The following is a 22,953-nucleotide window of genomic DNA, read 5'->3' as shown; positions in this document are numbered from 1 at the left end:
ATGGAACCTCAGAGATGCCTCAAGGAGTAGAAAGGGAAGAGAAGCTCAAAATAGGGGTTGGTTTATATGAGCATTGGCTGTATAAAACATTAATAGCAATGTCTTGTGGTGCAGAAAATATTTATCATATTAATATTATGGAGAACTAAACTATACAACCACAGTACCTATAAGCACTGTGAGAGTAGTCGTAATTAAGGTGTGCTAAGATCCCTGCATATGTTGGAGGAAAGTAAAGACATGGATCATTATTAGACTTTGATAGGTCAAGGATTTGTGTTGTAATTTCTAGGTAACCATCACAAAAAAAATAGAAGAAAAAAGATATAATTTCCAATCTAAGAGAGGAAAACATAGAATAACTTAAAAAAATCAATCCAAGAGAAGAAACAAAAACAGGTGGATCAAATAAAAAGTTTATAAGATGATAGATTTAAATACAAATATATTCGTTATTACTTTAAATGTCGATGAACTAAATGCTCCGGGGAAAAGACAAAGTCTGAATTTTTAAAAGAGAAACTATAAGCGCTTTATAAGAGCCACATCTTAAACAAAAATACATATATTAGTTTTGTGCCAACAAAAATAAGAGATCATGGAGTGAGTCTCCAATTTGCACACCCCGATCTAGCCTGTGGGTTGCACTGAAGGTGTCCCAGTGTTCGTTCAGTTCAGTCACCAGTTTGTGTGATGACAGCAGTGCTTGTGCACCCCACCCCTGTGTGTCTGGCACTGTTCTGAACGTTTCCTCTTCATTAGCTCATTTAATCCTCTCAACTGCTTCCTATTTCCTGTAAGGAGAATTAAGGCCCAGGGAGGTTAAGTAGCTTACCCAAGTCTGCACAGCTCACAGAGGGTAGAGCCAGGCAGTTGGCTTCAGAATCCATGCTCATAAACCACTATCCCATAGAGCTGCTTCTAGAGTAAGCAGCATAACACCTTATAAGAGTGGTTTCCAGACCGGGGTGAGCACCAGCATCATTGGGAGCTTGTCAGGGTTACACATTCCCAGCCTGATCACAGCATCTCCATGAAGGGAGCCCATAGCAGTATCCCCAGCTGATTCTTACCTCGTCCATCCTCAGGAAGCAGTCTGCTGACCAATCATTGGAAGGCTCCTGTTGATACTTTTAACTCATCTCTAACAACAAGGTTCTCTGGGATCCATATGCAGAAAACCAAGCTGAATCACCTTATTATTTCAACCATAGGAACCCAGTCTTTAAAAAAAGGACAGTGAGGACTGATAACCTAGATCTTGGCTTCGGATGTAGTTAGTGAATGGAGGGAAAAGAGGAGGCAGATGGTTGGTTCCAAGGAGAGTTCTCTGAGTAGCATGAACTGGAAAGACAGTGGTCATTTTGTTTTCTTAACCTCTGTTTTCAACCTCACAGTTACATTTCTGCTAACAGTTTTGTAAGTGGTAATAGGAGAGTGGACAACTCTAGTTTCCCTCTATACTGGCAAGTATATTATACATGAAGGAAACCTTTGAAGCCTGTTGTGGATATCCCCAAAAGAGAAACGTGAAGACATGATAGGGACATTTGAGAAGGGAGGTGGAAATTCTGATTATCTGAACCAATTGGTCATTTCCTATCCTTTCACAATGTTTTTGGCGGCAGATGGGGGAATAGAAACAGTGTAGAGAGGCAAGAGGAAAAGGGAGAGTGAACAGTTCTCTGAAATCTGACCTATAAACTCAGTTTGAGCAAAGGGATAATGAAAGGGCACCCAGGTTCTGCCTCTTGCCTTTCAGCTGTGCCCACAGACTCTGGCCAGCACGGGGGCTTTCTCCCCTCCCCCATCCCCACATGATACTGCCATACTTCCAAGTGTGGCGCCAAATGGAACTCACATTTGGATCTATAGGAAAACTGGCTTCTGGACTGTTCCATTTTATTTTGGATTTGCAACCTATTTTGTCTTTCGCCTCCTAAAGTCCTAAATCAATTGCAAAAGTATAATAGGAGGAGGCAAGCCTGCATGGGCAATGTGGTTTCTGTTAGGCTTATCACTAGTTCCCAAAATGCTAGTTTAGTTTTTGCTTTAATTGAGCTTTTGGGAGAGTATTTCATCCACTTATACCTTGGAATGGCTTTCTCCCCCTCCTCAGAGTGCTTTTGTGGAACTCTTTTTATTTTTCTGATATTGCCAAGATAGATGGGTTCCCTTGGTGGTGAGCTCAGAATTCAGATTTATGTATAGTTAGTATTCATATTCTGTATTTTGATTAATTTTAGGTCTATTTTGGATCAAGGTAAATAGGTAGATTTATTACATGAAAAGGGGATTAAAAGTGGAGCTATGGTTGTATGTATTGTAATAAAGAGCCAAATGTTTGCAGTGCTTAGCAGCCTCACTGAAATTTTATTAGAAAAACCTATTGGATTTTATTTTGTTTTCAGGAAAGCTTTGCTTCCATAAGCTCTCCAAATGTATGTAAAATAGCTAGTCATCTTTGTTACCTAAACCCTGGGCTACTGTAAACAGGGCAGCATTTAGCCTGTGCAGCACCTCTGTACAGTCTAGGAAAGGTGCCCTCAGTGGGAATGCACAGGCCGTGAAGCCAGAGATGGCCTCTGTGTGAGACGACAAAGGCACCCCTTTCTCTGGGCAGGTGCAGCCCCTTGCCAGGATTCCTGGCTCACTGAGAGCTGGTGATAGATTTCTACCCCACTCACCCTTCTGGCAGGGCCTCTTATAAAGTGGCCCTTACCGTTACAGATCCCTGTACTTGGCTCTCTGTGTCACATTGTGTGAGTGTTTGGGGATTTGAAGGGCAGTGTAATCAGAAACTTTCTCCAACACTGTGATGTGTTGGAAGCAAAGCCAGAAGATGACTCCATTTATAATCGTAACAGGTATGAATTGCTCTGTGACTCCCGGGATGCAAGAATGTCACATTTCTGTACTGTGTGGACCGATCCATTTCTAACTCAGCCACCCCTGTCTGAATTGGCAAGAAGCTCAGGCGTGGTCATTTGGGTCTCTCTCCCTTTTCCAGATTATCTAAGGCAGCTCAGAGGGGATGGAGTCCGGAAAGGGTGCATGCTGTCCTGGGGAAAAGTGCAAGTTTCTGTGGCTGCCTTCCCTCCTGAATGTTGTTCCCACCATCTGTCTGGAGCACTTACCAGTTTAAAGCAAGAATCTGATCAGCTGGTTCAAGTTTTGCCCTAAGCTATAGCTCAGTCACTGGCCAGTCTGTGGATTGGCTGCCTGTAAATCAGGGACCCACTCCTTGTCCAATCAGCTATGTCCAGGGGGTGAGATCATGTGATACTAACGAGGCAAGCCAGCGTTTCACTGGAGCAAAGAATTTGACAGGCACAGTAATGGGGTATACCTTAGAGCAGTGGTTCTCAAAGTGTGGTCTTTGGACCAGCAGCATCAGCATAACCTGGAGCTTGTCAGAAATGCAAATTCTTGGACCCCACCCCAGACCTCCTGAGTGAGGAACTCCAGGGGAGGGGACCAGCAGTGTGCATTTCACTAGACTCTCAAGTTTGAGAACCACTGCCTTAGACTACGCAAATAACGCATGGACTGAAAACAAATGTTTGGATAGCATCATGAGAGAAAGGCAGGCAGTTCATCTTGAACCAAAGTAGGAGTGTTGATGCAAGTTGCCCCTAAGGCTCAGGAGAAAGAGGCATTTGTTATAAATCCCGACTTTACGGATGTCAGGATGTCAGTGTTTTGTGTTGTTGCATGATCTGTATTCTCTGGATTATCATACCTGCCCCAAACCATGAACTAGGATCAGTGCTGTCATCCCATTCCTCCTCCTCACAAGAGACTTCTCCGAGCCTCCTAAGGCATGCTTCTCATTGACACAAGCCGAGCTGACGCCCTCCTCAGAGGCTGACAAATCTTGCTTAATAAGTGATTGTGTCTCAGGTTAGGGTTTTATTTTTCTCCAAAATAAAACCAGTTAACTATTTACTTTGAGTCTTGTGACATTCAGATCATTTACACCTCTCTTGTCTATTGCTGGTCCGAGTAAGGAGTTCAGTTTGTTAGGGGCTTGTTTATATGGCTCTAATTTACATGAACATGGATCAGAACAACAATCATATAAAGCAAGAGAGAAGATGGGAAAGAAAGTGAAAGGAGAAACCTTCTCTGTCCTTCCAGGAGGTAGGAACAGGTTAAAACCTAATATGGGGCTGGGATTAGCATGAGGTTAGCAGGGTGCAAAACTTAAGGGTGTGCCAAAGATCTCAGGAATCAAGAGAAATATTGAAATACAATACTTTGAAAAATCCAAATCAATGGAAAAAGTCCATGATAAAGAAAGTATCAAATTTTTAAATAGAGACAGGCTGCAATTCCCTCTTCAGCCTGGTTCTTAGCTCCCGATGACAGCGGAACCTCCCTGAACTCTCCAAGGTGGAGGAGGGGCACTGGAGCCACACTGAGTTCTGTTGAATGGACATGTTGCCGACTTGGTTTGCTGCAGGGCGAGCATTCACCATTTCCTGCAGTTTAGTGTAGAAAAGCTGCGTCAAGCGCTGTGCAAGTACCGAAATTAGATGCAAGATGCTGTATTCATAACAGATTAAAGTCTCTGTTTGCTTATTTCCTTTATTCACAAAGAATCACCTTGGAACTTCTAAAACATTCACATAAGCAGGAATGCCTTTCTTCCTACTGTCCACCTTTTCTGGGTCAGTGGGGATGGCTGGTCAGTCCTATCCAACCCCTCATCTGATGTGGGACTTGTCTGGTACCGTGGGGTGATGACCCTACCATTTCTCCTCCCCCTCTCCTGAGGCTCATGTGTCTGCTGCTTTTCCTTGTCACTCGTAGCTTCATAATCAGAACTGTGTAATAGAAAGAACAGTAGATGGGGCAAGCCTATGTTCTTATCCCAGCTCAGCCACCAGACAGACGTATGGCCCTGAACCAATCATGTCTCCTCTCTGGGCTGGGTTTCCTCATCTGTGACATGAAAGAATCCCGCTAGATCATCCCGTGTTCCTCTCTGCTTCTCAAGCTCCGTGCTTCCAGCTTCACCTCAGAAATGTTGCATCCGTGGGTTTCTAATTTTTAACCCCTCTTTTCACTCCCCATTCTGAGCGTCTTTCCGATGCCTGAGGAGGGAGATCACCCTCTCTCTTTTCCATGTTACATGGTTGACGATGTGAGAGAAGTGTCTGGGATTCACATGTATCAAACCTGTGATTTCTAAAGTAAAACATGACAGTGAATCCGATATTACTGTCTTTTTCACTCATCCAGAATGCCCTTGATGAATGGCCACAGAAGAATCTGTCTGCCTCATCATTTTCTTTTCATCAAACTGATATAACATTCATATATTTATGAAATACCAATATTTATGAAATACCTCCTAAATAGCAGGTACTTTTCTAAGCCCTAATTTAGACAAAGTTCCTGCCCTCATTCTAGCAAATGTGTGTGTGTGTGTGTGTGTGTGTGTGTGTGTGTAGTCAGGAATATATATATTCCTGCCAAAAAAATGTATACAAGTGGACACTTTGGTCAACATTGCTCAAGCAGTAGTTCGCTGTAATCAGAAGTGTCTGGACACTGATGGGAACCACTTTGAGCACCTCTTGTAATTGCAGAAGCCAAATGTGACTTGTATTCATCTTTTGTTATCAGTATATATTGAGTATTACAATTTTAATACAGCTTTTCTTTTTTTAAATGTGTGTACATTTTTTGCACACCATCTGTATATTTACACCTTCAGGCATAAAGAAAAAAATACTTTATGAACCTTAAGTTAATGATGCCTTGCAGCTCCCATTCCATAAGGCTGACAAAAAATTCAATCTTGGGCATTTTGAGAGACGTCTCCCAGAACTCCTTAGGGTCACACAAACATGTAAGACTTTCTGGGTCTCTGAAAAATGGGTGGATGGACCTCACTAGCTTTCAATCCATGGTGATAATCACCAGTGTCCCTCTTCCCAAACCCTCACAGTCCCTTGAGGGCAGATGGCTCCACAGCTTCTGTGCCAGGTTGGCCTGGGGCTCTGTGCTCTGGGTGGGGGTCTCCATATTGGAAGTCTTCCTCCTATGGAGTTTCCAAAACTGTGTTTCCTTCCCTTCAGTCTGCATAAACACCATGGAAGCCTTCTTCTCTGACATGATCAGGACAAGGGACAAGTGCTTGGTTCATTAATCCGGAAAGAGAATTAGAAGAGGTCATTAAATGCATTAAATGCATACAGATCTTGACCATCAATTTTTAGCAGGAAACACTAAGTGTATGCTGATTTGTCCATCTTGTGTTTTGGTCCAAAACTTTTTCTTTGAAAATGAGCATACTGTTTGGCGTTGTGATTATCTTTCTTTAAAAGATTCCCACTCATGAATCATCACATGTAATGTTCATCTTTAATTTCTTTATAGTCAGTGGGAACTTAGAGACACTTGTGATGCAATCCGAGGAAAGAGTTTTCAGTAGTTTTAAAAATTTCTCCCTAATATTTTATAGTATCTAACTCACATCTAATTTGACAAGATTAGCTAATCACCATGACCTAAATCTGTCAAAGCATTCAACTTAATTTTCACAGAAAGAACTCCTCTTATTTATACTTGCATTTCACTGGTTTACCTGTAATTTATTATAATAATTGCATAGTCTCAATAACAAGTACAACAGGCATTAACATATTTAAGGATACACTTAACTGACTTCTGGTAAGCACATAGCTCAGCTGCAGGAGGCAGAAATCGGTGAGCATGTCAGAGAGTGATTTGTTGGTCACAGACATCCAGTGTGCTGTGGACATCAATCAGGATGTTTTACAGAAGAAATGGAAAGCATAGGTGCATCTGCAGAGTTCAGCAGAGATCAGTAAAGACAGCATCTGAAGTATGTACAGCATCACTTATAACTGTGCTCCCCGACCCTTTTGCCAATAGGGACCACCCCTTAAAGATATGGACTGGAAAATCCTTCATCTTGAGACTGACAATGATATGAGACAAATATGTTTTACTTTTTCAGTCCTTGAAGTTTCAAATTCAGTTTCACTGCATTTTCTTAAATTGATAGGCTATTTTCAATTTATCTTTACTTGCTCTCTAGGATCTCAGTTAAAGTGCTTCCTTTTAACTTCACTCCCTTTCTCTGTCCTTGTTTCGCCTCTTTTATAGGCGTTAATGAACGGTTTAATAGCCAAAAAAAAGGGGGTGGGGAGCATGAAAGAGGGACGAGGAGACGAAGAGGAGGAGTGAAAGCGAATAATCTGATTTCTATGCAAAATGGGTGCTTGGCTCCTGAAGAATCCAGATGCCCCTATATGGGCATCATGTGAACTCTGTTCTGGCAAAATGTGCCAGTCGGAGATTTTTCTGGGCACCAGCTGGGTTATCAAAAGGAACAGAAACACTCTGTTTCTGGATGTCAGGTTTATGGGTGTGGAACCAGAGGAAAGCACTGCTCGCCTGTGCAGTTGTGGAATGGCCCTCGATTTTCATCTCCCTCCTAGTGTCCAACATTATGTCTGCGCTTTTTCCATCTCCGCAGCTTCATAGAGTAAGATAATTTTATACATTTAGCCATCCATGTGTTGACTGGATTTGTTGCTGGAGCAGTCTTTCCAAAGCATAGCTCTCACAGTCACCTTTCAGCTCAAAAACCTCCCAACATCTCCCCTTGCCCAAGGAATTAAATCCTTACGCTTCACTCTGGCATTTAGGTCCCTCCAAACAAGACTTGCTCAGTTATCATTCTGGACCGGCCTGTGTCTACGCCCCACTCAGGACACACTGCGCTCCTTGTGCCCTGGGCGTTTGCTGGTGCTCTTGTCTGATGAGAATGCAGGCCCTCCCTTCACGCCCGTATCTGTTAGGAATAGGTGAGGGTTACAAGCAACAGAATCTCCTTCTCCCTGCCAAAATGACAGGTTTTCTTTTCCTCAATATGGTGTCCTTTTTTTTCCTTTTATGCCAGTGTTTCCCAGTCTTCTTTCCTACCAATATTGCTACATTAGTATTTATCCTTAAGTGGACTCGCTTTGTTTTCACTTAAATCTATTATTTCCTATTGAAAGTTTACATCAATGCTCCACATGGAAAAACACAGTAGCCCTTCTTAAATAAAAAGCTCACTATAAAAATGAATTCAAGGGCCGGCCGAGTGGCGCGATGGTTAAGAACTGGCTTGGGACGCCAGAGGGCCCCGGTTCGGATCCCACATATGAGGGCCAGTGACACTGCCCTCCACAGCTAAGATGCTGAACAACAGCTCAACCTGGAGCTGGGCTGCCGTGAGTCGCCGGCGACGGCGTAGGCTGCAGTCCCTGTGGCAGTGGGTTGCCATGGGCTACCGTATGTAGCCAGCAGCCAGCGTGAGCAGCCAGCAGCCGCAGTGAGCGGCCGTCCAGAAGCCGGCGACTGATGTGCCTCACCCGGGAAGAGCACAATGATGGTGCCAACTTGGGCCAGTGAAGCAACGTCCTCCACAACTAGAACAAAAGTTTGAAGAACAAAAGGACAGCAAATTGTCTGTTCCCCTTCCCCCAATTCCCCAATAAAAATCTTTTAAAAAATAATAATAAAAATAAATAAATAAATAAATAAATAAATAAATAAATAAATAAAAATGAATTTAAAAAAACAAACACACAATGATATCATCTTCTACCTAGGTAAGTCTTACCTGAGGCATGCTCTGTTAGGAGGATTGAAGAAGAATGGAAAGTAGAGTGACCTTGTCACTGTTTTGTAACACCATGTCCATGCACCACCTAAAACCATCTTGAGTGCTATGTGCTCCACACTTTGCAAATAAGTGCCTTACTCCTAGGAAATAGTAAGTAGCTAAAGGGCAAGAAATGACTCTTACTCCTTACCGTGCCCTTCGCTTTTCCAAGAATCCATTCCTTAGGCCTCTAAGCCACCCTACCTCCTTCTAGGGGACGCTGAGGGGCCACATGAGCCACTGTGTTATTTGATGGGAAGAAATGAACAGTTATTTCTGCAGCATCAGCCAATGGATTAGTCTGTGTGCTCTGACACCTCAAGATAGTAGATTCTTGAGGCCCATGGTCTTAGAATAGAGAATGACTTTTTTCTGAAGTTCATGTGTGTGTGTGTGGGGGGCAGTGTACATGTGGGGAAGGTAGGATAGCAGAGGAAGTCTGTGGGGTTCTCTGAACTTCCCTAATTCACAAAGCTCTGTTCATGAACTGCTCCAGTGCTCTGGAAGTTGGGTTGTGTGGTTTCCTATCTTAGATCAATGCTTTTGGGGAGTTAGATAAGACTTAGAGATCATCCTCTCCCCTTACTCTCCTCATCCTGCCCGCTCCAATCTTCTGCTATGGAAGAGGAACCCAAGGTCCAGAGAACAGGTGTCCTGCCCATGAAGATGCCACCTGTTAAGTCGCAAATAGGAATCCAACCCAGATGTTTGTGATAGAAACCCATCAGCAGCCCTTCTGTGATTGACTCCAGTTATTCACCGACTGTCTTCCTCCTTTCCAGGCAGTGCTGAGCCCTCTCATAGCCATTGCGCTGAAAATATCCCAGATCCATGAGAGAACCGGCCGGCGGGGCCCCACGGTCATCACCTGAAGGGAGGAAGAACCCTCACCAGGCCCGAAAGACAGCGCTCAGCGGAGACACTGCACCACGCCTTCTTGCTACCTGTGTGTGCCTCTTAGGACTTTGGGGACAAAAAGAAAAAGATCTTTTGCTGGTGGGAGGTGGGGGTGGGTATCTGGGGAAAGAAAAAAATCTGTTTTGTTTGGGTTTGAGTCAGTTCCTCCAAATGCAATAGGGGCTTCAGTTGTCTGTTAAAGCTGCACTATCCTTTGATATCTATAGTTTATCACACAGAGGAACCTCCCCTTTTAAGAAAGAATAAATAGGCTAGAAAACCGCTGGTCATGACCTCTGGGCATCATTGGTGCCAGATGAGAAAAGGTTCTGAAATAATGGAGTAGAGCGTAGTGGCAGAATTGAGCTGACCCTAAGCTGTGAGTGCCCCTGGACGGACCTGAGAAGGCTCTCCGCAGCATGGAGGAGTGTCTAGCTTTTCATCCTAGGTCAGGTCTCCCACGGGGAAAGTTGTAGAACTCCTCCTAGCCCACCTTATATGACTGCCAACCACCTGGTGGCCTGCTTTCCCATGCTCCCATCTCCAAAGTCCCTGTGCCACCTTCTCTCACATCTTCTAAAGCTTTCTATAAATCACAATGGCACACTTTCCACAGAACACATCAAAGGGTGTTTTTCTCTTTTATTTTGTACGTACTATTATTTTGGCTATTAAGCTGGCTGCATTCCTTCAAATTCAGCCATTCATTATGCGGGTGGGAAGCAGTTTCTTGGCAGGACTCTGCAAAAGAATGCTTACATTTTTCGGGCCCTCCCTTGATGATATTGCCTAGGTTGTTACATGGGTTTATTATACTCATTCCTCCTGGGAAGACAAACTATCCCCATGTCTGCTATCTCTCTGACTTTCTCTCTGTTATCTTATCTCCTAATCGGGGCTTATTTTAATGCAGTTGTTTGGACACAGTTCAGATTTTACTTATAATGGCTGTAAAAGGAGACAGTGAAATGCTGTGAAAGTAGGAAATACAGGGGATGCTGGAAGAAAACCTTACTGGTGGTACAGTTATGGGCCTGATGAGATGGAGGGCAGAGTGGGGGTCCCCTGCTGGAAGGCAGAGGGTCACAACTGGCTTTCTTTGCCCAAGAAAAGGATATTGCAGCTCTAGCCGCCTCCGTCAGCACTCAGCCAGGGCACTAGGTGCATGGGACCTGTTTGCATATGTTTTGCTTCCTTGGGAACGGCACTCTCACTTATCGTGTCATTTGCACAGATGACGTGGTGTGCTTTGACTGTTAAGCAATGTGTTATTGCTGTAGTCAAGATGAGTACAAGCAGAGAAACATGCCCAATAAGGTGTTTGTTTCCATTTTCTATCTATGCTTCTGTCAGAAATTTGCTAGGACTTTTAGTATCCAATAAAAAAGAAATTACGTATTTCAACCTGATGCGCAGATTGTGGAGTTTTGCTTATTTGTTTAATTTGCCATTTGAGAGACTCCAGTGGTGCTCACTGTTATGTGAAGCCTGCCTTTCAGAACACTAGCCAGGGCTGATTTTCAGTATCATGACCTTGGGGATTTATTTAATAAATGGAACAGAAAAGGCGAATTGCTCAAAACGGCCTTTGGGAGTCAGCAGAAACTGAAATGGCAGCTAGGCTTTCGTCATAAGTATCTTCATTTCAAAATAATAGGAGGGTCACTTTGAGCTGAGCTTCTGAAAGACTAGTTATGAAACAGATCATTCCGTGATCAACACTGGAATAGAGTTTGCTTATACCTTTGGCTTTCATCATCTTTAAAGTGGAGGCCCATGGCAGGCATTCCATTCAGCACTCGGCTCTGTGTTGGTCAGCATGGTTAGACGCATCCTTAGGCTTGGCTCTAGGTAAGAAACTACTATTTGTTTTTCTCACGTTGCTGATCTTTTAATCATCTCTAACTCTCAATGTTCAAATGTAAATTAATCCTCATTTTAAAATTCTGTTTCTTTATTTCAGTATGGAGTCATGTGTGCCCAGCAGCCCAAATATACCAACTATGCCCAAAAAATGTATACACATTTTAAGAAAGGAAAAAAACCTATTAAAATTGTAATACTCAATATATACCGATAACAAAAGATGCATACAAGTCATGTGTACACGGCTTTTTGGCACTCCCAGTATATCATTCATTCAGCAAACATTGGCTGAACAACTCTATACAGAGTTCTAGTTTGGGTGCAGCAGGGAGATGTCTAAAACATTGCTGCTCCTGTGAGTTTGTAATCTGGGACAAGGTAGCTGTGACCAACATGCACAAAGAACCAGGTGGATATGAATGTTACAGTAGAGGCGCAGCAACGTACTATGGAAACACATAGGGCGAGTGGCTGAGAGATGGCAGATCACTAGGCACTTGAGGGATTTCCCAGAGTGGAGTTTCCTGGGACTTGTAAGCATTTATATAATTTCACATGGGGTGAATGTAGCAAGAGCAAAGACTAAGAGTTGAGAGGGAAGAGAGTTGGAGAGGAGGCTTGCTTTGGGTCTAGTGAGAGTTGGGCTTGGATGAGTGGGGTGGAAGCAGACACAGCGTTATAAATATCAGGCAGAGCAAATACTTGCACCCACTGTGGAAAGAAGCAGCTGCACAGGCGCCTATTTTTACAGAGCATTTTCTCAGCTAGGTTGCCAAAGGGAAGGTCCCGTAGTGGCCCTGGGATACAGCCTCTCCCTGGAACCTGCTCAGATGCACATTGCCAGGGCATCATTTCTGCTTTACTTAAAATCCAAGCTTCTGCTCAGCTATACATACACATCCTCTTACCTTATCCTCAGGGAGGTGAAAGACAGGAAGTCACTCTCCTGTACATAATGTTCTTTATGTTATTAAATATGAAGCTCTAGCCACCAGTTTGTCTTTCTGGAGAAGCCCAAGAGATTTCTGGGGAGCACGGGAGACAATCATAAAAGAGACTATGGATAGAGTGTGGCAACTGTCGGGGCCACTCTTGTGATCAGCTAATATGAGAGGTTCACTCACAACACCATGTGCGTCCAGAACAATGACAAGCAATGGTATATACAACACAGTGGTTCCCAACCAGGGCAGTGCCACTGCCACCGGGGGGGGGGTGTTTGGAAATGTGTGTGTATATGTGTCAGGGGGGCATTTGGTGGGAGGGGACCAAGGATGCTAAATTTCCTTCCAGGTGTCAGCCAGTCCCCTAGAACAAAAACCTGTTTTGCCTCATCCATGATTCTTGAGATTATTAGCTGACTCAGTAATAATGGGTAGGCAGCCATTGTTAAAATAAGGCCATTTATCACATCTTACTGATCCAAAGTGCAGCCTACATCCAAACAGTGTTGCAAATAGTGTTGCAGGCCGAAGGGCTTGGACATGATGAGAAAGCTTTCTGCACAGGAGGCCTCAGATGGTGGCCCATTGGGCTGACAGCTGGCTGCACTGAGCCAGTATTCTCCACAGATAATACAGGCAATGACAGGGATAATGGTGTGGTGACTTCTCACTGGCCAGCTGTGGATCATTGTAAGGCAGTACTCAGCCATGGCAGGTGTGGGGAATTTGCAAAGCATCTGAGGGAACTGGTAGAGATACCACAGATGACTCCAATTTACAGCTTGATCATTCAGCGGGTCCTTTCAAAACATGTGGATACTGATAGCCCAGACACCTGCATTGAGGAGACGTCCATTCCTGAGTGGAGAAGGGTCTGAGAAATCGCATGCCTTAGGAAATGATGTAACTGCCAGTAAACCAGTCTTTGGCCCTTCAACAATTACAAACAGCAAGAGATTATCCGAGGTGTCAGAGCTTAACAGAATGCCTGCTCCACTCCAACAAGCTGCAGTCCTTATCAGTGGGAATGGCTCATACAGTTGACAGCCCACTTGGTATGTGAATCAGCCTAAGTGTTCATGGAACATTATAGCATATGGTGAAGATATGCATTATAAACCCGTGTTTTTACTATGTCTCCATGTCTTTTAGCAACTAGTATGTGCCCTGCAATATAAGTGAGCTGTGGAGATAACCTCACAAAAGACTATGCATTTGACTAGACTCTTGCAAGGTGGATAGGATTGTCAGTAAAAGTACTTGTGAGTTGCTGAGTGGAGGGGTTAAAAATACACATGCTACATCTAAGATATGCAAAAGATGCAGCATGAACTCTTCTATGACTGACCTTGTCCTGCTCATCTTCTGGGGCGTGGGGGTGGGTACTTGCACTTGTTGTTCAGAGGGATATTATAAGATTAAAATACTGAAGAGCCCTCACCGCTGGGCATTTCCCTTCCCCATTTGACATGTGAGCGTACCATTGACATTGAGAATTGGGAACGGGCAAAGCCACTCTGCCTGGAGGTTTGCCTCTTGTTCGTTTTCTCACAGTCTAAATGCCTTCTCTCAGCATCATGGTTCTCAGTGCACCACCATTAATTTTATCATAAATGTAAGGGGGAGAGAGGATACAATGTCTACTTCCCCTGAGTGACTCCGCCAGGGGTGGCCAATGAATTCTTATTAACCACACAGCACACTTTTGTCTGACTTGCCCAGTGAGTTTTAATTGCTGGGCCTTTCAAAGGTAGGATTTATTTTGGGTAATACCCATGTTCTTGATGCTTGCTTCAGAGTACATATGTTGGTTTTTTTAAGGCAATAAATGCCTATTATTCATATTTCTTTTCTAAAAGCACCTGGCTTATTTTCTGAATCAATAGTTTTTGTTCGGTAATGTTTGGGTTTGCAAAAAAGATTAACTCATTGGATGCTGTGTTAATTCCACATAGAGAGTGAAACTTTGACGTATGTTCCTGTACTGATTTTTTTTCTGATACAAAACAATTGCAAAAGAGGGAAAGTTTAAGTACAAAATTTATTGCAGTAAAGGGATTAACACTATTTTCCTATGTAAACCAAAAATTAATATTTTTTTCACATGACTACCAGTAGTTGGAAAAACCATCTATTATAAATGCAAACTCTGGATGAAAACCCAGTGATAGAGCTTGTTCAGATCAGTGCATGTACTCAAACCCCAGGGGTAATTTCAGGATAAAATCTCAGTAGAGGGATTGAAAGAGATGAATAATAAATTGCATTGCTAACAAATGATCACCTTCATTGGACAACCACGAGTGGCCTGTAATATCCAGTTATGTCCTTGGTGTCAAGGGTTCAAGTCACAGATGCCCTAATTCAGTCTTTGTGTGAAGGGACCAGAATTTTTTTTTATGTGGCTTCCTGTCTGCTTGTCAGGACATGCTTCATCTGTGCACTCAGCAGTCCCAGGGAAGAGGAGGCCATGGGGGCCCCATCTCATCTCGACAACCCTCTTCCTCCTTGAAAGCTCTTCACCCTTCCCACGGCAATCCAAGGGCCCTCCTGCGCCCATTCACCCAGGGCTGCCTGTTACCTTTAGGGACCATCTCTCGTCATCAGTAGGAAAGGAAACTACACTAGGAGATGAGGGCCAAGTTCCTGGGCAGAAAACATGGACGGCATATTTGCATTTTCAGAGGGAAGTTAAGCCATGAAAAGAGTCTCCGCTGCCTCTCCAAGGACTTTAAGGATTGCAGCACCCCTGGGGCGCCACTTCTGTGAGGGCCCACTTTCTGAAGGGAGAGAGAAGTCCAAACTGCTCCCTGGGAGGAGGGACCTAAGACAGGATTAACTTAGCACAAACGTTGACAGTAAATACACCCTCCAGGGGCCCTCTATAGACCCTCCTTCAACACCCTGGAAAATAACTGTATGTTATTTGAAAACTTTCTTAACTTCTCAAAGTCTCAATTTATGCATCTGTAAAATGGGAATAATCATCACACCCATCTCTGAAGGTTATCCTAAGGGCTAACAAGGAAGCATAGAAAGTTCATAGCACAGAGGCTGCCATCTAAAAAGCATCCCATAATTGTAAGATATGAATCTCAGCATAAATTCCTCCCTTGATCGAGGAGGAAACTGAGGCCCAGCGAGACCAAGTTTCTTATCCAAGCTCTAAAGCATCAGACTGCATCTCTGTCCACCCCGCTGCCATCCGACTTGTCCTCTTGTATGAAAACACATAATAAAATATAATAAAGCTGAAAAGATTTCTTAGAGACTCAAGCATTCCCCTGGGGAGCTTGTGCTCGGGGTCACTGACATGGCTTTTCCTCCCACAGTCCCATGCTTGCGTTTATTATTAGCAGCTGTGTCCCATGAGGGCGTGACGTGTGCTGGAGAGCTTCCCCTGCTCCAGCCCTTTCGGCTTTGCCTCTCAGCATCCTGCGATGGCGCCGCTGCCGCCGCCGCCTGCTACAGACTCGTCATAGGAAGGTGGGGCCTCTCGGTGAGCATCAGTGTCATCCTCAAATTCAAGGTCCAGCTCTGTGTACAGAGGCGGAGGAACATCCAAGGCCTCTCCCTCTGCAGGGCAGGTTTGCTTTTCAGCATCAAGACTCTCTTCATAAGCAGGAGGGTAAAAATCTGGCCTAGGGGACAAAATGCCACCAACATACATGTGTTATTTAAGTTGTTAATGCCAAAGAGGCATATGTCTGCCTCTCTCGAATGTGTGAAGTGAAACTGTTAAGAAACATTGATTTTGAAACAGATGTACTTCTTCCTGGCATCACCAGTTTTTTTGTTTTGTTTTTTTTTTCTTTTTTAAATGTGCTGCTCTTCCAGCAGAGTCTCTTTTATCAGCCATAGGATGTAGGGCTCTGTAGTCATACTGTTCCCTGGGTGCTATTCCAAGCTATTTCCTTTCTCTTCCTCATTGGAACCAGGGGTTTCCAGTGTGAGATCCTTAACAGGGGTAGGTGACATGGGGGCCTTGACCGTGGGACTTCTCGCAACCCAATTACTTATATGTCCTTGTCCCCATTCACACACATCATCTACTCAATTGTATTTACTGTTTCAGATCCACACAGCCAACCAAATAATGAATGAAAACCAGCTCCATACAGGTTCCTGACTTGTATCAGATGCTTCTCTCTTTCCTATAACTCTTTCAAGTCTTAGCAGGTAGTTTAAAAAAAAAAAAAAGCAAAAAAACTAACCACGTTTCCCAAAGTATTTCAATTGCCAACTTTAGGTAGATTTTAGTTGCAGCTCTTTCCATGCCATCAGGCCGATGGCTAAAGGAGCCTTGCACGCCAGAGCTGATGTCCTCATTGGTAAACTTCCCCAGTGTTGCTAATTGCTAAATGCTTCTGGCTTCTCCATTATGAATGGGATTGGGGGTGGCATGGAGGTGAGGAAGAGAGAGGGTGAGCTCGATTGAGTTGTGTATTTATAGAGTGAATTCCTCCAGTGCCTACAGGGAGTGTTTGTGGTGTGTAACCACAACAGAGCCGGGACTGCCATTTGTAGCCACAGTTCCATTCCAAATGTGAGCAGGCCCAAAGCCAAATGGCTGAAGGAGCTGTCTACTGTACAGCACGAATCTCAGCCTCCACTCAGAATAGCCGAGGCTCTGCCATGGCCACATGTGGAAAGACATTGAAGATAGAAAGGTGAGCTGTTCCCTGGAGCAATTTGAGAGGCTCCGGGATGACTGGCAGTTGCTCCCCAAATCCCATCCGCCTCTCCCAATCCCCACCCCCATTGCAATTCACACTCCCAGTGACCTGAATTCCACCATTACAGACCCATTTGCTCTCATACCTCAGCCTAGGTACCCATTTTGAATGCCAGTGCTTCTGAGAAATGTAACTTTTCATTGATGGGCTTACTAGCCACTCTGAGTGGACAAGGCACTTATTACATGCAGCAGGAAAAGGCAGTAAACTGGGGACGCCATGATGTCCATAATTTACTTTAAAACATTTCCACACAGACAGTGTAATGTTATGTGTGTGTTAGTAAATTTAAGCTACACACTAACGGTAACCCGTGACTCTGATCAGAAATTCACACTCTGGAGGCAATCATCTAACATTTATGCAAAAAGAAAATCATCACTCTGGAAACAGCTTCTACAACCACTTCAGTTATCTTAATTTTGTATCAAATCCATGGACTTTGCTAGTAATATAATAAACATTGGAAATGGGTTTTGGTTATAATAATTAGTATCTTATTAGCATAATAATGTCAAAAAGCAGGTCATGAGTAAAATTACGTACATTCAAGATACATGGAGTAGCTAAACTATATCAGGTGAAGAGGGCAAGAGTTTATGGAGTCTTGGAGTCTGTACCTTAAGGTTGATGATACCTGATGTTTTATCATTCAATGATCCCATGTTCAGCCAAGAATTAGGAGGTTTTTGGTTGTCTCATACTAACTATAAAGGTAACTGAAATTTTTTTAATGTGGTAAAATACATATAACATAAAATTTACCTCTAGCTATTTTAAGCATACAATTCAGTGGCATAACGTACGTTCACATTGTTGTGCAACCAACACCACTATTTAGCTTCAGAAATTTTCCATCATCTCAAACTGATATTCTGTATCCATTAAACCATAACTCCCCATCCCCTTCCCCCCAACCCCTGGTAATCACTGTTCTACTTTTAGTCTAGAAATTTGACTACCCTCGGTACCTCATATAAGTAGAATCGTATATATTTGTCTTTTTGTGTCTGAGTTATTTCACTAAGCATAATGTCTTCAGGGTTCATCCATGTTATTGCATACATGACAATTTCCTTACTTTTTAAGGCTGACAAATATTCCATTGTATGTATATACCACATTTTCATCCACTGATGGACATAGGAGTTGTTGCTACCTTTTGGCTACTGTGAAGAATGCCGCTATGCATATTGTGTACAAATATCTGTTCAAGTTCCTGCTTTCAATTCTGTTGTCTATACACTCCAAAGTGGAATTGCAGGATCAAATACTGTTTCTATGTTCAACGTTTTCAGGAACCTCCATACCAATTTCCAAAGTGGCTGCACCGTTTTACATTCCCACCAGCAGTGCACCAGGGTTTCAATTTCTCCGCATCCTAACTAACACTTGTTGTTTCTTGTTTTGTTTTGTTTTTTAAATAGCCACCCTAATGGGCACGAGATGTTAAGGTTAACTGGCTCTTACCTCTGGAATATTATTGCCTTGCCTCAAATAAATCTTTCATGCAAAGTATGATCAAATAACCTAACAGGATACTAAGCTGGGACTTCACTGAGTTTATGAAGAGGTTGCAGGACTGATTTCATGCTTCCTTGCTCATTTGTGGTGAAGCAGAATTTGGTCTGGGATTCGCTTTCCCAGACCACCACCACCAGCCTCAAAGGATGGCTCCCGTAATACAGCAAAAGAAACGAAGAGTTGGGCCTCTTCAATGGACTTAGGTGGGTTTTTATGGGGTGGGGAGGAATGGGGGGAGGTTGTTTCTCTGAGGTAAATTCTCTTCATGATTTCCCCCAGAGGCAGCACCATTCTTCCTAATAACCAACCCCAGAGGAATTCCCTGATGATAAAGCTCCAGGTGTAGACACACAGCCCTATGAGACACGTAAGTTGCTCCACTGTGGGATTACAAGTCACTCAGCTTTTCCACAACTCAGCCCTACCTCGCCCTCATCAGTCCTCCAGCCTCTCAGCACATACCTGTCCACTGTGGCCAGGGCCGGGGCGCCACAAGCAAGGTGTTGTCTGAACACATGGCTGAACATCCCTTTGTTTTCACTGGCCTGGCGGTAGGTGGTCCAGAAAATTCCACTCAGAAGTATCACGAACCCCAGAGGCAGAAGCAAATAGGCCAGGATCAAATTCCCTCTACAGTTGTAGATGGAGCCGGAGGAGATGAAGAAGGCCCCCAGGCAGATGATCAGGAAGCCTGACAGGAGTGCAAGGACACAGAGAGCTAGACCCGTGCAGTTCCGCATCCCTGCTCCCTTGGAACCCAGCGCCCTGACCCCGTCACTTCCCTGCTTCCCTTGCTCAGAGAGCGTGCTCATTAGCCAGCTTGTGGCTTTATACGCCCTGGGGCCAACTGGCCTTTGGACAATTAAACGAAGCAGGCACTTAGAAGCTATTCATTAACCATTGAAAGTAGCTATAATATCATCAGAGGATTAACCTAAAAACTGCATTGAGTACTGCAGAAAGGTGTGGCTTCTCCTAGCTGTCTTGCTCTTCTGAACTGGAGAGAACCCTCGACTGACCCCACTTATTTGAAGGGAGGTCTCTCATCTGTTGATTAAAAGGACACCGGTCTGTTAATCCCCACAGTGGGCGATTCCCCACTAATGCTAAAGAAATTAGCATTCCTTGATAAACTATCTTCTTTGTGGTTTGGCAGGAGAGCCCTTTCCTGATTTCTTTCTTTCTCTGTACGAAAATGACATTTTTGAAAGGCTCTTAACATGTTTGTCTTGCCTCTCTCAAGGAATCTCCCTTTAGTACCCTCACACTATGATACTGAAAAATTTCCTAGAGAAAAGCCCATGAGGTGAACTCCCTGATTCCTTCTTTGTTGACAAGAACGATGAGCGGTAGAGGGAAGGGGAGTGAGCGTGCTGGAGAGGAGGCTTGTAATAGACAGCGCTTTGGGAATTTGGGGATATTTCTGGGGGCGGTTATAAGAGGTGGTGATCTGGTGACTTCTGTGCTGATTCTCGTTTTGTCTTTCCCATTGTTGAGGCCCAAATGTTGAAATCCCAGGATCATTTCTGGTTAGCACATAGGTGTTCGATAAAAATATTTTGCCTATCACTCAGCCTCTGGCCACCATTCTTGGCTCACTAGAGATAACTGAACCAGATCCCACCCTTTCTGCTCTCAAAAGAGGTCACAGGCATTTGATAAAAGAGCATTCCCTAAAGTGTTTAACATGCTACCACCTCCACGCAAAACAAATACTTCTGAGAAGCACTGTCTATTCAATCCCTACCCTCCCTCACACATATCTTAGGGTTTCACCGAGCATACTAACATATGAAAGGCTCTGAAAAGTCCTACAATCTTTTTCCTCTCATAAAATATATATTAAATGAAGTCTGTTGTGGTAGATGCTGCTAAAAAAAATGTTCCCTTCCCTCTATCCCATACCGTTGCTCTATATAGTCTCAAAGAACCTTTCTAGAGCCAGCCTTCTCTTTTCTGTTGGAATTTATTTCTTCCATCTTGACTGTCTTTAGTTGCAGACACTCTATTCCAGACCTGGTTCATGCCTTGATTCCTTCTTTTTTTTATTTTTTATGTGATGCAGGTCCCTGCCAAAAGCCTGCTGCCCAGAGGGACTCTGGATCACTTCTATCCAAAGAGATTATCTTCAGTTCCTCTTTGCTACTCCTCTATCCCATTACTCCATGACTATTATTTTCCATTTACTTTCCCAGTGGAAAAACAGTTCTTTTGTTCAGTAAATCCATGTGGACCTTTTAGCTTCATATGTACCATCTCCTTAGTTTTACCTTCATGTTATGAGCTAGGAGAGAGAGAGGAAGACTGGATCAAGAATGCTATAAGAAGGGTGACCGGTTAGCTCAGTTGTTTTAGAGCATGGTGCAGATAACACCAAGGTTGCCAGTTTGATCCCCTCATGGGTCGCTGTGAGCTGCACGCCCCCCACCCCTTAAAAGAGTCAACTATGCCATTGTAGCATGAAAGCAATGTGTAACTAATGACCATGGCTCTTCCCCAATAAAATAAAATAAAAAGTTAAAAAAAATGCTATAAGGTACTTCTCCAATCTATCTCCTAGCTGCTACCTTTATTAGCTTCAATTCTTACCCTGAACTACTTTCATCTTCTGGTCTTGATATTATCCTTGAAATCTTATAACAACTCTTTCCTCAATTGGTATTGAGGTTGGCAGATTTCTAAGATGACCCCCAGTGATCCATGTCCTTTTGAGTGTGCGCTGGACATATTGAGTGTTGGCTAGACATAGTGACTTGATTCTAACAATAGAATATGGCAAAGGGAGTGGATGTCATTTCCATCATTAGATTACAAAAGATTGTGATTTCTATCTTGCTAGCACTCTCTCTATAGCCCTTGTAGCTTGCACTCTTTGAAGAAGGAAGCTGCCATATTGGAGAGGTTCATATGACAAGAAACTGAGGGCAGCTTCTGGCCAACAGTCAATGAAGAACTGAGGCTCTTCGTCCATGAGCAGTGAGGGACTGCATCCTGCAATGACCATGTGACTTGGAACCAAATCCTTGCCCATTAGAGCCTTGAGGTGACTAAACCCTAAACAACACCTTGATTGAGAGACCTTGAACCCAAGGACTCAGCTAAGTCATGCCCAGATTTCTGACCCACAGAAACTGTGAGAAGATAAGTGTGTTATTTTAAGCGGTTAAGTTCCATGGCAATTTGGTAGGCAGCAGTAGTTAACCAACACAATCCTTTAGAACTTGGAAACCAGAGCTGACAATCAGTGTTAAATGTTTGCACAGTACCTGGCACATAGAAAATGCCCTATCCAAGTTAGCTATAACTGTACTCATCATTATTGCTATTATTATTACTGTTGTAATTCCAAAAAAGCTGGGGAAGTCCCAGGACCCCCAACTGAAAGGTCTGTGCTAGGAGTTAGGTCCCAAAAACCGGTAAATGGTAGGGCCCTGGAGATACTATTAAGTATTAAAGTAAGAAAGGATAGTACTCTTGATGAGAACTGCCTACCCATAGGGCTGGGCTTCTTTGCTCTAGACCCAAACTGGGCGATGAATCAGACGGGGCATTATGACAGGTCAGACCTAGTTCCCGTGATCACATGAATATTTGAGCAAGTGAGAGTCTTTATGCTTTCCTCCTCCAGTTCCAATAAAGGATGAGTCATGCCCTCCATATCCTTGAAGGAGGATTTTGTCATTCCAGAGCAATGTATTTTTGTTGTTGCCATTGGTTTTTTGCTTGTTTGTTTTGGTGAGAAATTGGATAGGAGAGAGCAAAATCCAGGTGGCAAGAAGTTGAAAGGGCTTAGTGACTTTACATAAAATCCCTGGGCTCAGAGTTGTCGAGGAGTTTGTCTTGGGTGAGATGGGGCATCGAGGAAAAAGTATAGGAGAATCTGCCATGTACAAAGAGAGTAGAAGAGAAAAGGGGAAAAAAAATCAATATAGAGCTACGAAGCTGGGAACCATGTGTGTCCTTCATGATGACTGAGATACCAATAAAGGATTTATGTTGAAGTTAGTTTTGCACGTTTCTGTTTATTATTATTATTAAATACCTAAATTATTAAATAATTACAACTTTCTTTTACCGAGACTCAGTTTCAGTTGTGAACCACAAGCATCACTGCTCTGTGAGCATTCTTCCCCTTTGATGCCTCAAATATGATCAATGAGAACTAAAACTAGATGACTTGCAATCTTAAAAAAATTTTATTACTTGTGGTCACTCTGTTATTTGTGTTGTGGCATGCCCTCTTTTCCCACAATCACTAGTAGTGAAAACATTTTTTTTAAAGATTTTTATTGGG

The 22,953-nt window shown here is 43.4% G+C and overlaps 2 protein-coding genes across 4 annotated transcripts in view; one reads left to right on the top strand and one right to left on the bottom strand.

Moving 5' to 3' along the window:
• PGM5 (phosphoglucomutase 5) overlaps positions 1–10,998 on the top strand; it is a 183,986-nt gene extending 172,988 nt beyond the window's left edge. For 2 of the 3 annotated variants that reach the window (XM_019661118.1, XM_019661120.1), the window contains one exon: positions 9,475–10,998. In XM_019661118.1, coding sequence (XP_019516663.1) covers positions 9,475–9,564 — 90 coding nt within the window. In that variant the 3' untranslated portion in view covers positions 9,565–10,998. The remainder of the gene's footprint in view (positions 1–9,474) is intronic. The other variant, XM_019661119.1, reaches the window with a different exon arrangement.
• A 3,423-nt stretch (positions 10,999–14,421) lies between these two features.
• Positions 14,422–19,481, bottom strand: TMEM252 (transmembrane protein 252). The gene is made up of 2 exons (XM_019661078.1): positions 19,122–19,481; positions 14,422–16,040 (listed from the first exon to the last, which is right to left on the bottom strand). The coding sequence occupies exons 1-2, from the start codon at positions 19,469–19,471 to the stop codon at positions 15,827–15,829; spliced, it is 564 nt and encodes a 187-aa protein (XP_019516623.1). The 5' UTR covers positions 19,472–19,481; the 3' UTR covers positions 14,422–15,826.
• Positions 19,482–22,953: the final 3,472 nt, after the last annotated feature.

This window comes from Hipposideros armiger, unplaced genomic scaffold (genome assembly GCF_001890085.2).
Source record: "Hipposideros armiger isolate ML-2016 unplaced genomic scaffold, ASM189008v1 scaffold_335, whole genome shotgun sequence".
In the NCBI taxonomy this organism is placed as follows: Eukaryota; Metazoa; Chordata; class Mammalia; order Chiroptera; family Hipposideridae; genus Hipposideros; species Hipposideros armiger.
This window is presented reverse-complemented; position numbering and strand designations above follow the sequence as displayed.

Excerpts from the sequence above, each read along its gene's own strand:
- TMEM252 (XM_019661078.1), bottom strand. The coding sequence starts at position 19,471 with ATGAGCACGCTCTCTGAGCAAGGGAAGCAGGGAAGTGACGGGGTCAGG. Across the intron at positions 16,041-19,121 it reads GCCCTGGCCACAGTGGACAG|GCCAGATTTTTACCCTCCTG; the intron begins GTATGTGCTGAG and ends TTTGTCCCCTAG.